The sequence below is a fragment of the Amblyraja radiata genome, chromosome 35 (assembly GCF_010909765.2).
Source record: "Amblyraja radiata isolate CabotCenter1 chromosome 35, sAmbRad1.1.pri, whole genome shotgun sequence".
NCBI classification, from domain to species: Eukaryota; Metazoa; Chordata; class Chondrichthyes; order Rajiformes; family Rajidae; genus Amblyraja; species Amblyraja radiata.
Window position 1 is genome coordinate 3156766 of NC_045990.1, and position 13868 is coordinate 3170633.

The 13868-nt window shown below is 42.8% G+C and overlaps 1 protein-coding gene across 3 annotated transcripts in view; it reads left to right on the top strand.

The window, feature by feature from the left end:
- tnpo2 (transportin 2) overlaps positions 1-8360 on the top strand; it is a 30468-nt gene extending 22108 nt beyond the window's left edge. For all 3 annotated transcript variants that reach the window (XM_033012141.1, XM_033012143.1, XM_033012142.1), the window contains exons 22-24: positions 269-343; positions 2661-2793; positions 3426-8360. In XM_033012141.1, the coding sequence (XP_032868032.1) occupies positions 269-343; positions 2661-2768 (183 nt within the window). In that variant the 3' untranslated portion in view covers positions 2769-2793; positions 3426-8360. The remainder of the gene's footprint in view (positions 1-268; positions 344-2660; positions 2794-3425) is intronic.
- The last annotated feature ends 5508 nt before the right edge of the window (positions 8361-13868 follow it).

Below are 13868 nucleotides of genomic sequence, written 5' to 3' on the forward strand. Positions count from 1 at the left end.
CTTGTTTAATTCAGTGGTTGTCTGTATGGATGGGATACTGGAGAAAGCAAGCATTAGCAACTGCACTGTGGGGCGGGGGGGGGGGGGGGGGGTTGTTGTTGTGGTGGACCTACAGATTCAGAATTCCTTGGGCATTTTTGGGTGAATGCAGAATGATGGTTCATTTTCTGCATTTCCTGCTCCACTGGTTTCAAGCAAGGTGTATGCATGGGTGAACCATGCAGGTTCTGTGTGTGCAAATGAAAAGTGAACAATTTGTTCCTTCTAGGACTTCATCTTCTTCTGCGATGCTGTTGCGTCATGGGTGAACCCAAAGGACGACCTGCGTGAGATGTTTTACAAGGTAGGTGACTGTTCTGTGGATTCTAACTCTACCCTGAGATGTCCATTTCACTCACTCCCCTGGCTGCATACTGGATTCTTTGACATTTGTAGCTTGCATAATTAAATTGAAGGTAGCTATTCCCATGTTGAGAGTGGTATTTCACAAGAGCAATGGAGTGCTGCTAACACCTGGGAATACTGCTGTGATGATTAGAATACGCAGACATTTGAATCCTGAATTAAATGTTGAACTTTTCTATTCTGAGCATATTAACTGAGGGTGATATTCCAACCAATTGTGTTGGTTTGTTGACATTTTCTGTTCCTCCTCAGCAGCTATAACCTATAAGTATTGTGAGAGGGTCCAGAGGAGGTTTACAAGAATGATCCCAGGGATGATTGGGTTAACATTTGATGGTACTCTGCCTGTATTAGCTGGAGTTTAGAAGGATGACGGAGGACCTCATTGAAATTTACCTAATAGTGAAACATCTGGATAGAGAGGATGTTTCCACTAGTGGGAGAGTCTAGTACTTGAGGCCATGGCCTCAGAATAATAAGAGGGTGGTAAATCTGGAATTCATTTCCATAGAAGGCTGTGGAGGCCAATTGATGTTTTTACAGTGGAGATTGATAGAATGTTAATTAATACTGGTGTCAGGGCTTATGGGGAGAAGGCAGGAGAGTGGAATAGAGAGAGAAGGATAGATCAGCCATGATTGAATGGTGGAGTCAATTTGATGGGCCGAATGGCCTAATTCTGCTCCTGCAACTTATTAACTTATTTGCCCCACACCATCCAGAAAGAGTGAGAAACAACCCTTTTGTCATTTAAGTTGGGTATGGTTAAAATATCTCTGCATGTTGTATCTGTTGACTGAGTGACTTGAATTAGTGGTACACTTCAGCTGGATGTTGTTGGGAGCTCTTAGACCATCTGGTATCTCAAACAGTCAATCTTTGTGCATGTGTACAGCTCTGACATTTCACAACATTGTCTATCATCAGAATGCTTGCCCCACATCCAGTATAGAGTGAACCAAACTGTTCCTCTTAAATATTGGGATGTTCAGGAGCCATTGATGTCTGCCCAGCAACACATTTTATTGCTTAGCCACTTGATCTGCCTGTTCAAAGCCTGTGTGATGTGGAGTTGAGCTTCCAACTGTATTCTTCCATGTGTTGGCTCATAGTGCCTATCCTCCAATCAGCTTTTTTTAGTTGCTGAAGCCCTTGTACCGAAAGCCCTAATCTTAATCTATACTTAAACATTCAATTTCTACCTAGGTTCAGTTTCCTCCCCAAACCATTCCACTCTACTATTCTGATGTGCTTAATACACACTGCTTGATCATATGTTTAGGTTGATACTTTTGGGCAGTGCCTTGACTTGTTCTATGGTGTTAAGTATATGTGCTTTAGGACCCCCACAGCCAAGTCGATTCATTGTGACCAGGTCAAGTATCTAGAACTCTGTGTGGGCTCATGTGACATACCATGTGCCTCATTATCCTCTGCCTTATGCCCCACTAAAGTTGATGTTTGGTCCATGACGGTTCTATCGAAAGTGGCACAGGGGCGCCTGGGTAGAGTTGTTGCCTTACAGCACCAGAGCCCTGGGTTCGATCCTGCCTAGAGATGCTGTCTGTATGTTCTCCCCGTGTCCTGCATGGTTTTCTCCGGGATCTCCAATTTCCTCCCACACTCCAGGGACGTACAGGTTTGTAGGCTAATTGGCTTGGTAAAATTGTAAATTGTCCCTAATGTATGTAGGATAGTATTTATTTATTCATCGTTGAAAACATTAGCGACGCAGTGGTGCTGGTTTCTGACGGGAACGGTGGCGGACGCACCACACATCTCTGTCCTCCAGTTCTGCGGACTTCCGCCGCTGGACGTATAGGGTTTTGGTGTGTGTGTGTGCTTTATCATCATTCCTTACAACGCTATGTACGACAGTGATCGCAACTTCCACTGAAGTGTGGATGGCCGTTGACTCGCTAGAAGCTCATCCGCCCTTTGACAGGTCTTGTTTTTGGTCCTGCTGGGAGTCCACAGCCCCCTCCTCACCTGGCAAACCAGGTGGGGGAGACTGTTTAGTCGCCGACTATCCGACCATGGGGCAGGTAGCACGGGATTACATGGTACCCGGGGGGGGGGATTCCCCCTGACCTGACCGCAAGTATTAGTGTGCGGGGATCACTGGTTGGCATGCTCCCAGTGGGCCTCTTTCTGGTGCTGTGTCTCTAAACTAAACTAAAGAGCTCAGACGAGAAGGTATGCTTTGTTTAATTCTAGCTAGTTTTAGTCTTTATCATTGTATTTGTCTCCAACAGATACTGCATGGATTCAAGGAGCAAGTTGGTGAGCAGAACTGGCAACAGTTTTCTGAACAGTTCCCACCACTTCTGAAGGAGCGGCTGTCTGCATTCTATGGCGTATAGCTGAAGTTAAGGGACATAATGTCAGGTAGGCATCCTGTGACGGAGACCCGTGGGGTAAAAGGATAGCATCTAGTGAAGTGGCAAGATCTGGTGTTTCTCCAGGTTGTATCTCAGTGATCGGGCTTGCCCTGTAGCTGAGGTTTGGAGTGTTGATGACGGCTGTCCACCTCCTCTTCACTGGCTTTGGAATGGAAAGCTATCCTCTTGGGAGAAGTGTCTGGAATAGAATGACATTTGGGATTAAAAGAATACTGGCAAAACTCGAGATCAGGGCACATCTGTGGGAAGAGAAACGGCTAACATTTCCAATTGAATGGTCTTGGAGCTGCAGCATTAAAACACAATTCTTTCTCTTCCCACAAATGTGGCCTGAACTGTGTGATTTCAGCATTTTTGGTTTTATTTTGGGTTTGCAGTGTTATTTTGATTCTCAGCGGTTTGGGTTGGCGGCAGAATGCAATCTTGGTGCCTGATGCAAGACTGGTCATTTCCTTTGGCTTGAATTCCAGGCTTTAAGATATCTTCTGTGGGTGGAGGGAAGGGTGGGTGGTTTAATACAAGATATTCAATTATTTTAATGTTTAAAGCAATTTATTTTTATTTACTTCTGTAATACTCTGGATAAACACTAAAGTCTTTTTTTTTTTCTTTTGGCAGGTTTCTGTTGCTGGGAGGGCTACTGGGAAATCATCCACATCTAGGAGTTGTACTGCCCTGTCAATGGGGGGTTAGGGTGGAGTTGGTGGGACTAAAAAAAACACCCCCTTTCTCCGGAAATATCGGGGGGGAACCGCCTCTAAACCAGAGCAAACGGGATCAATTAGGCTGAAAGATCTTGCACGCCTTCTCTCTGAAGAGGCAATTGCCACTACACGCGGGATAATCCAAAGATCCTGAGGGTCAAATCTCTCGGACAATTCGGGAGGGGGCAAAACGTGCGGGGGGAATTTAGGGGAAAAAATTAAAAAATATAGGCAGGCTTAGTGAAGAATTCCAAAAGATTAATAAAATTGGCTAGGTTTAAACAGCCTTGACCATCTAAATTTGGGTAACACCAAGTCTGATGCTTGTGCCGTGGTTTAAGAGTAGAAGTTTTTAAAAGTCAAAACTTTTTGTTTTAAAACACATTAAAGCTAGAAAGCATACTGAGCTTTGTACCGTTGCGTAGATACCCCAGCAGTCATCTAAAAAGAGAGTCACTGTTTCAAGCTAGACTGCATGGTGACGAACTGTAATAGTCTAGCGATCTCTGAATAGAATGTAATGAACCATAACGTATGTGTGTAGATCAAGGCTTCACTATCATTTCCGATGGATCGGTCCAATGCGGAGTGGCGCTCGGCTTTCTGCTCCCCTCGTGCCTGGGAGTGGACAGGAGATATCGTCGGGGCAGGGGGGTGGGGGGTGGGAGTGCTGGGATGAAAGCCTGTACCTTTGATCCTGTAATGAAGCATGTCTGTACTGTCGGGCTCTGGCAACGCCCTGTTAAACGATGAACTGTTCGAGTTTGTTCCTAATTATTTTTTGTGATAATGTGCTGCTGCGCTCTTTTTAAAAAAAAAAGTGTAAATTGAAATGGCAAGTGTTCAAAGAAAAAAAGCTTTTTTAAAAAAACACCCCTTGCTAGGACCTGTGACTTTTTTTAATTGTTCTATAGTTGATTCCATGTTCCTGAACTGCAGTTTGACACAGGTGTGCTATTGGTGAGAGGTAGGAGATATTTGCTCTGTGCTGAATGGATTAAGGATTAACTGATGGAGCTACTGCATTGGTAGATGTTTGCGGGGGAATACGACTAGTGTTTCAGTAGCGACAAACAGGCAAAAATGTAATTGTATTCTAGATGGGTTTATGGTTATTATGACAACCCATTTGGTCAGTGTATTGGCTGAGATGTTGTACTTGCAGAGTAGGGTCCTTCCAATGAGGACTTTGGGCAATATGTTTCCAATTTAGGCAAATAATGGGCGCAACAATAGTTTCCTGCTAGTTTCCATTTTTGCTTTTCAAACCTACTATCATCAGAATCATTCTGAATGTGATCACTGTATCCCCTGCTATAGATGCTAACACTAGATCTGACTAAGCATTGGAGAACTGAGACCCGTGGCAAAACAGTCCAGTAGGCAACTCATGAAACGGCTTCAGTCCAAATCCTGCAAAACTACGTTATTTGGTGTTGGGAGTTGACATGCCACGATTAAAATAAATTTATATGGCCCATTTCTTCCCTCTAGTCATGAGTGATGTTCAGCTCCATAAACCACATGGGCTTTCAATGTTTGCCTGCTAGTTGTGAGCATTGTGCCTCTCATCTGTCAAACCACGAACCCAGCCTGCCATGGACTGATCAGAAGCGCACACGTGTCACTGGTTTTGTGTGGACCAGGTAGAGATTTCCAACACCACACCTTCACCCCCCCCCCACCCCAAGAAATAATGTGCTGTATAACTGGCTTACAATGAAACGTACAAGTTCCCACCTGCTTGCTGAGCCACTAGTTTATTAAGAACCACTCACTGGATCTCTTGCTACATTGACCAGTGTAAACTGTTATTACAGCGCCCATTATTCTTGTCCCCGGGAAAGTAGTGGTGTCTTTAGTTCAAGTCCTGTAACCATTCCTGTTTTCTCTTAGCAGGTTTGTCCCTTGCTTGTGGGAAATCTTTTGTAAAATTCTTTTCAACAGTTAAGTGAAGTTCTAGGGACACAAGGATTAAATTGATGGTCACATTTTGCCCAGGTTCTGGGTCTCTCCTACATTAGAGTGAGGCAAGATGCTCTGGGCCTCATTCCTCTGGTCTTTGTGTCTCTAAAAAGCTTACGGTGAACATTTTGTCTCTGAATTGTTGTGATTCGTGTCCTATTTAATGTGATAAGGATGTTAGTCTGCAGGTGAGAAATTTAATGTTGCTAATAAATGAGGAGAGTCTGGCTCCAAGTGCCCCTGGGAGCAGAGCATGTATTGGCTCTGGTCACTGGTGCATTTCCCCAGCTGCGTGAGGCCAGGCGATAGATTGTTAAACCCTTAATGTCCAACAGGACTTGGTGTTGGCGGGTATTCTATTTGCTTGCTGATGGCAAGTGGTAATTTGGACCAGTCCCGATTATTAGTTGTATTTCCTTGTCCATATGACCCGATTTTTGGAATTTCGTTCCTTGTTTCTTTAGATTTGTTTTCTGTTTGACCTTCGACAACCATTTCTAGAAATAACATCGTCTCTTTCTCCAGCCCCCCCCCCCCCCCCCCCCCCCCCAGCCTCCCAAAATGGGATGGTTCTGAATTATTTTCATTGATTTCTGGGGTATTGTGGTATTGGGCAGTCAGTGCTATCTGGCTGCTGGCACGGGCCCTGGTGTGGTCTAACAGTATCTACCATTGCCACTGGACTGGAGGTCCACAGACCTGTCAGGAATGTACTGATCTTGCTCATTTTGCACAGTGCTTGTGTGTGGAACTCTATTGGGACAAAAGAGAAGATGGAACAAAGAGCTCAGCTCTCCTCTATGAGGCAAATCCAAATCTTTACCAGCAATCACCAAGACCAGGGTCGGGTTATATTTTGTGCGGCTTCAAAGGGCCCTGATGTAAACTGCTTGGAGTACCTGCCAATAGATTGTGTGTTAGTTGTGAGTCTGTTTTAATTTATTTATGTTTGTGTTCAGCTGTAGCTCTCTACAATAGCAGTAAGGAGGTGAGAGTGAGTTTAGAGGGTGAGTGAATCTGTTGGAGGGATTGTGGTGCTCCTGTGCCATGACATCAAGAAGCAAACAGCTGTCTTTATCTGGCTGTACCTCAAACTGTCTGAGCACTTGCAGACTGAATGTTGCATGCTCAATGTGGTGCATATGTTTCTAATCCTTAAATGTTATTCATAGAAGTAAACAGCAGTGTTTATTTGTCATGCTGATGTAATCACGATGTAGCCTGAGTATATTGTTTGAACCAAAATGGGAAGGTGGTGTTTTGGAGGGATGGGGAAGGGAGGAAAAGGATAATTGGGAATGTTAGTGACAGAGCATTGAACAGATATTGAGCTGCTTTGTTTTAACTGGGTGGTAAGAGGTTTTGGCATTTTTGCCTCTTCACTCACTGCCATTTTCACGAGCGAGGTCACACCCGAAAAGTCAAAGGCCTACCCCGGGCCATGTTGCCTGAAAGGTATTCTTCCGTTGTTAGATGGCGATGCCGTGAGCAACTGGAATCAAGGCAGAGTCTGATTTCCCCTCAGTGATCTGCAGGGCAGTCATTTTCCCTGGGGAGGGAGAGGGATGCAAAGTGGGAACTCGCCTGGAAACAACGAGCATTTTTACAGGGGTGTCTTGAGATGAGTTGGGTAACTAAATCGTATTATACATTATGAATAAAAGGGAAGGGGTGGGGATCCACTGGGAAAATTTGTGGCGGGGGGGTGGAATTCCAGGTCCACTCGCCTCTTGGCTGAGAGTTGAGCAGCATTTACTGTGGTCATCTCCCTGGCTATGCTAGATGCTGGTCTGATTATCACTGTGACACCAGGCAGAGTTGAAGACGGAATTGGAATTTTGCTGCTCCACAGTTGCACTGATGCTGGGCACAGATGCCAGTGTTCTGACTGTGAACGGTGCATCCATGCACAGAGCTTCAGTGGGCAGATGGTTGGCATTTTCTCTAGCCTCCCAATTGGGGTGGATCTTTGGGCCTGTGAGTTGTTCAGTGGTGTGGATCAGTAGTAAGGAGCTGGGTTGTGTTAGTGTGCTGCATACTGTATTGTATTAACAATATCACTGACACTAATCTCAATGGTCTGTAAAAGGATGGTTTAGCTTGATTCTGATGTCAAAAATATATTGGTTACCAGTTTGCACAACTGAAAAGTGACTATTTTAACAGCCCTGCGTGGGATTGAGTTTGCAGAATGGATTGAGGGTAAAAACACTGTCTAAGATGTAAACGTTGGTTCAGGCAAGGAGTATCTGAGAAAAGGCATGTCTCCCCACTGCGTCTTGCCATGCCTGGTTGCCTGCTCTTACCCGCACATGTCCGCATTCAAATAGAAATTCTCAGTGCCTGCTCACACATTGCTACTGTTGTGACGCATTCTCCTGCGAAAAGCCAAGCAGGAGACTATTTTGAAAACGACATTCACTAAAGCTATGCAGTCTCTGATCCTGAGATGTGGGAACTGGGTACATTATAAAGCAGGAAGGCAGTCTGTTTGATGGCAAGGCTGTCCAGTGAGTGAAGAGCCAGGCCATGTTTGGCTCTCCGGTCTGCATGCAGGCAACCTTTCCTAGGTATGCTATTCCATTGATGAAGGGTGCTCGGAGGAGATGAATGCTTTGGAGATGTTTCTCAGATGCTCTTATTGCTGGACTTGTGACTAAAACTGACCCCATCCCTGAACTCCTGTACAAGTGTTATGCCGTTGTCCCCTTTTAACTTTGAGTTGTATATTTGTAAATGTGCGGTGTGTTTCCTGTGAATTGATCAGTATAATGCCGGCCGTTTGCACCTTTGCTCAACTGAGATTTTTTTCTCATTTTTATATAAATTTGTTTTTTATTTTATTTTTTCCTTTATTGACTAAAATTGGTTTCTTGTGACTCTAGTTTGTGTAGTCCTGTTCTTTTTTTTCCTACTATAAAAATGGATTTTGATACAACTGGGGGTCCCATCTTTGAGCTCAGCTTTAGCTGCATTGACCTCCACACAGTGAGTGAAGCTCTTTAAGAATTAAGCACTATCTTTAGCTGTCTATGGAGGATTTGGAAGGTATTGCATTGAAAAGAACAAATGCAGCAAAGATTAAAGGTTGCCTAGGTTAGAATAATTTTAGAATCTAGTAAAGGATGACAAAATATAAATAGATAGTAAAGCAGCAAATAATACATGTTTAAAAAAAAATCTTTACTGGCATATGAATATAAAGAGAATAGCTAAAGTAAATACTAGATTCCTAAAGAATGAGACTGGAAGATTAATTTTAAGTTGCTCTTCAGTAGAAAGCACTAATAAAAACACTGTGATGGTAAAAGATGATCAAGGGACAAGGAGGAGGAGCATTTAAAAACAATCTCTTAACACTAGAGAGAGGCACTAACTAGGCAGACTGCTGGAGCTAAAGTCTGGCAAGTACACTTGACCTGATCCTGGTTGATAAAGTGACTGCAGGTATCATGAATGCATTGTAATTTACCAAAATGCCCTGCGCTGTGGAGATGTCCCAAAGGATTAGAAAACAGGAACTACCGCCACTTCAGAAAACAAACCTAATCTGTCACTAAGAAAAACTGGAATCCATTATTGAGGTAATCCCAGAACAATTAGAAGGTAAGTAAATAAAGCAGAATCAACATGGTTGATGAAAGGGAAATAGAATTTGACACATCTGGTTGAGTTTAAGGATGTAATGTGAACATTGGTTAAAGCTGAACCAGTAGATAGCTTACCACACGAAAGGTCACCTAGATGATAACATGGGATTGGGGTGATGTTGACCCAGATAGCTGATTTTCGAACTCAATACCGTTGGAACAAATGGAGACTCGGAACTCCAGATGCTGGAATATGGAGCAACAAACTCAGCGAGTTGAACATCGTCTTGTCAACATTTTGAGTGGAACCCTGCACTGGGACCCTGAGTGGAAAGGGGCCAGAATAAAGGGAGGGGGAGTGATCTAATGTTCCTTTGAGATATGGATGGACGGATGGATCCAGGGAGATGATAGATGGAGGCAGACAAATAAAGGCAGATGGAGACCGATCTTTGTGAATGATGGAACAAGCTACTTCTGTTTTTGTTCTTATTAATCCATGTGCATTTTTTTTGCAAGTCTGTTGCATCTTCCATAGGGATTTGAGTTGGGACTTGTGTCGGGGCGTTTGCAATAATTGGTAGAAGAAATATTTCAAGGATGAGGGAAGTGATATATGGTGGTGTACTGTGCAATCTTGATATGCAAATATTAATCGGTAGTCACAACAAGCAATGATGAAAACAAGTATGCCAACCTTCATTGCACAGAAGTTTACATGGAAAGATAAAGGAAGACTTGAGATGGTACAAGGCTTTGGGATAAAACTTGGAATTGGTCTGTGTATTTGAGGATGTTTTGCATTATAGGTACATATTCCCGTGACAAGGGTAATGATCTACAAGTGCATTATTGGCTACATGGGAGTTCAGAATAGATTGAGATATAGAGATTCTGGGAGGGATTGCTTGGATGCGTGCTGAGACTAATATCAAGCTAGAGACAGCTTTAGGGGGCACAATCTTTATAATGAATGGTTGGTTATTTAGATGAGAAGTTTCTTAATATGACTTTTTTATTTTGGACCCTCGCACCCCACTCTGGGGACTGTGGATGCTCCATCACTGAGTATATTCAAGTCTACCGGATCTGATATCGGACTGAAGAAATTGGATCAGATGGCGATCAGAATGGGATGGTAAGTGGTGAGGCAGTTTCATTCCCTAATCGAGAACCATCAAAGTAAATTGTTTCTCTGCCACCTTCACATCCTAAAGTATGTAGTTCAGGATTGGGTAGTTGCCGCATAATTTGTGGGGGGTTTTTTAAAGCCCAAAATTTCCTTTGTACCCATTATATATCCCAAAATCCAATATGTTTAAATCATTACAAGTATATCCTGTCAACGATACACATATACACTCAGTGTTTCTTTTAATTGTTCTTTATTATTTCAGTTTGTTCTGGTCAAAATGTTTTGCATTGCAACTCAGCATTAATTAAAAGAAATGCAGACATGATTAGACTTTGGTGCTCTCACTAAGTAATATAACTTACAGAACAGGTAAGGTTTGTTTAAAGAGCTCATCCAATAGATGACGTTGGGGGATTCTATAATTGGCCCCAGGAGCGATTCAGCCCTTGGTGCTTTTCACTAAGGGGTAACTGACATCTTCAGCTATGCTAGACAAAAATGCTGGAGAAACTCAGCGAGTGAGACAGCATATATGGAGAAAAGGAACAGGTGACGTTTCAGGTCGAGACCCTTCAGACCATGCTGGTACTCCAGTCTGAAATCTATTAATTAGAGTGCTTTGATCTCTACTTTGCCCGGGGAATGGGGTATGCGTATGCTAAATACGGACCACAGCTGCAAGTTATTGGAACAGCTGGATATGCTAGTTCCTGGAGTCTCAAAAGTGCAGCAGGCCTTAGCTTCTGGGCCTTGGTCAGTCTTGACACTCAATGTACAGATTTTGGATACTGGTAAGGATTTGAAGATTTAATTTGATTCTGTGCAACAATTGGATCATATTTTACACTCATATTTACACTCACACTTCCCCCTGCGACCATGTGGGTTTTCTCCGGGTGTTCTGGTTTCCTCCCACACTCCAAGGACTTGCAAGATTGTAGCTTCTTTAAATTGTCCCTTGTGTGTCGGGTAGAACTAGTTTATGGGTGATCACTGGTTAACGTGGACTCAGTGGACAGAAAAGCCTGTTTCTGTGCGGTATCTCCAATCCAGTGAATGCCTATTGCACTTGTTTGCCAAGTACTTAAATTTTTTTTTTAAACAATCATGTGCAGCTATGGTCTCACCAAAGCTCTAAAATTACAATACTTATACAATTCTTTTCAATGGTTCTTTTATCATGTGGCAAGGAAAAGTGAAATGCTATTTTTGCATACAGTTCAGTAAAGTATTACTATACATAAACACAATCCGTGATTAAGTACACATTGTATAGAAATACAAGAGTTGCCACGTTGTATCTGCTTCCACCACCACTCTTCCAAACACCCACCACTTTTTTCTGAACTTGCCCTGTGAATCCCGTTTAACCTTTGCCTCTGTCACCTTAAAACTATGCTCTCTCGTCTTTGAAATTTTGATCCTAGAGAGAAAAGGTTCTAATTATCTACCCTATCTATAACACTTTACTTAATTTATTCTGTTGGCTTCCATTGAATTTATTTCAGTCAAATGTTATTTCCTATGCTTTTCTCCTCTGAATTTAATTTTATAGTTGTTTCACTGCTTAAGCAAATCTTTCCTTTTATGTGCTGTTTATTTGTTGCAAATATTGCATATATTCCAATGCTGAGCCTTACCTTGAATGCCTTCTACCTGGGTGACTGCTTATTTTTACTCGTCTAATTTGAGCCCACACCTTTGCTTTTTCTGTTTTCTGTGGATCCTTTCTTGAATCCTTTAAGGCACTTCCCTTGAATCTCTCTGCTTCACACTACCTCAACAGTGCAATAAATGAGCTTTATCCCTATTATTGGTCACGGGCTGTGTGTATTGGCTTTTCCAAGCTGCCAATTCAAGTCAATGAAGTATTTGTTCCCTTTGTTGGCGTGTTGCTATAGAGTTGAGGCACCCAAACACTGATCACTTCCTAATGTGCTATAACCTACCCACCCCTTTCCTTGGTGCCTGCTAATTATTATACAAGAACTGTAAGTATGAATGTTTATCTGGCTGAACAGTAAAGAAATCTATTTTCCTATTTGTTTTGCTACTTTTGAATACAATATGTCGGGTTGGTGGCTTTTGGCTGCGCTTGCATCAATTTATCGTGGATTTGCAAAGCTCTAGTGTGTACTTGGAAACCACAATCAATGCACACCGTAGTGGTGAAGAATTTTCACATAAGTAAGCAGGTCATTTCGAAAGAATCAGTTGCACAATACCTGGGCAGCACTGGAAAGCACCTACCTTTGCACTAGCTGGAAAGGATGCAGAGAACCTTTGAGGCTGTTGCCAGGACTTGAAGGCCTGAGCTATAAGGAGAAAATGGGCAAGCTAGGACTTTATTCCTTGTAGTGCAAGAGGCTAAGGGGTAATCTTATAGAAGTGTATGAAATCATGAATGGGATAGATAGGGTGAATGCAGTATGTTTTACCCAGAGTAGGGGAGCTGAGGACCAGAAGGTGAGGAGAAAGAATAGGAACCCGAGGCGCAGAGTTTTCATTCATGGTGGTGTGTTCATGCAGTGAGCTGCCAGAGGTGGTAGTTGAGGCAGGTACAATAACGTTTCAAGGATACTTTGACAGGTGCATGCATAGGAAGAGGGATATAGCCATATGGGACTAGCTAAGATGGAGCATCGTGGTTGGCATGGACAGGTTGAGCTGAAGGGCCTGTTTATGTACTGTATGATTCTGTGACTGCTGCTGCTTCCTGAGATAGATATGGAGCAAATTATTCAATGAACTGCATGTACAGTTCAATAGAAATAAAAAAAATGCTGTGTACATCTGAATGCTGTAAGCATAGTGAACCAAACCATATATGTAGAGAGAATTTCTAGTTAATACTTCAAACTAGTAGCAAATGAAATATAATTGATTGAACACATATTGCTTACTATTTGCACTTTCGAGCCCTTTATTTAGTTTAGTGTTTTTTTAGTTTAGCTTATTGTCATGTGTGCCAAGGTACAGTGAAAAGCTTTTGTTACGTGCTAACTAGTCAGTGGGAAGTGCTGTTCAATTGAAGATGATGGCCGATGTGGAGGGGCAGTTCAGAGACTGGGCAATAAGTGGAACCTGATAAGGTAAAATTGTTCCAGAGATGCTGCCTGTCCTGCTGAGTTGTTCCATCATTTTGTCTATCCTTGAGGTAAATGATAGACAATTGTCTATCCTTGATGAAGATAAGTGTTGCCTGTGTTTCTTGGAACAAATACATCCAGCTGTGAAATGTGGAAATTAATTGCTCTGAGCTCTGTGCTTTAGGCTATTCCACAGGAGTGTGAAAGCTCCAGGTTAGCTATTTATAGCATACAAAATAATTACCCTCTGACACCTGTGCCTGAGAATGTTCTGCAAACATAAAAAGCACCTTGGTAGACTGCAAGCATTAGAGACTTTAAACTGGAACTCGAAGCAAAAACAACTGCTGGAGGAACACAGCAGGCCTGGAAGGAAATTGCCAATTGCCATTTTGTGTTGGGACCTTTCATCTGAGCCGAAAGAGTAGCTGGTATAAAGAGGTATGGGGCAAGAGGTAGCAAGCAATGGCTGTATGTAGATGAGGAAGAGTGATTGAAGAATCATCAGGAGGAGGAAGGAATGGTGGAGAAAAGTTACAGATAATCGATAGGCTGCAGATTCTGAGGGCAGGTAATGA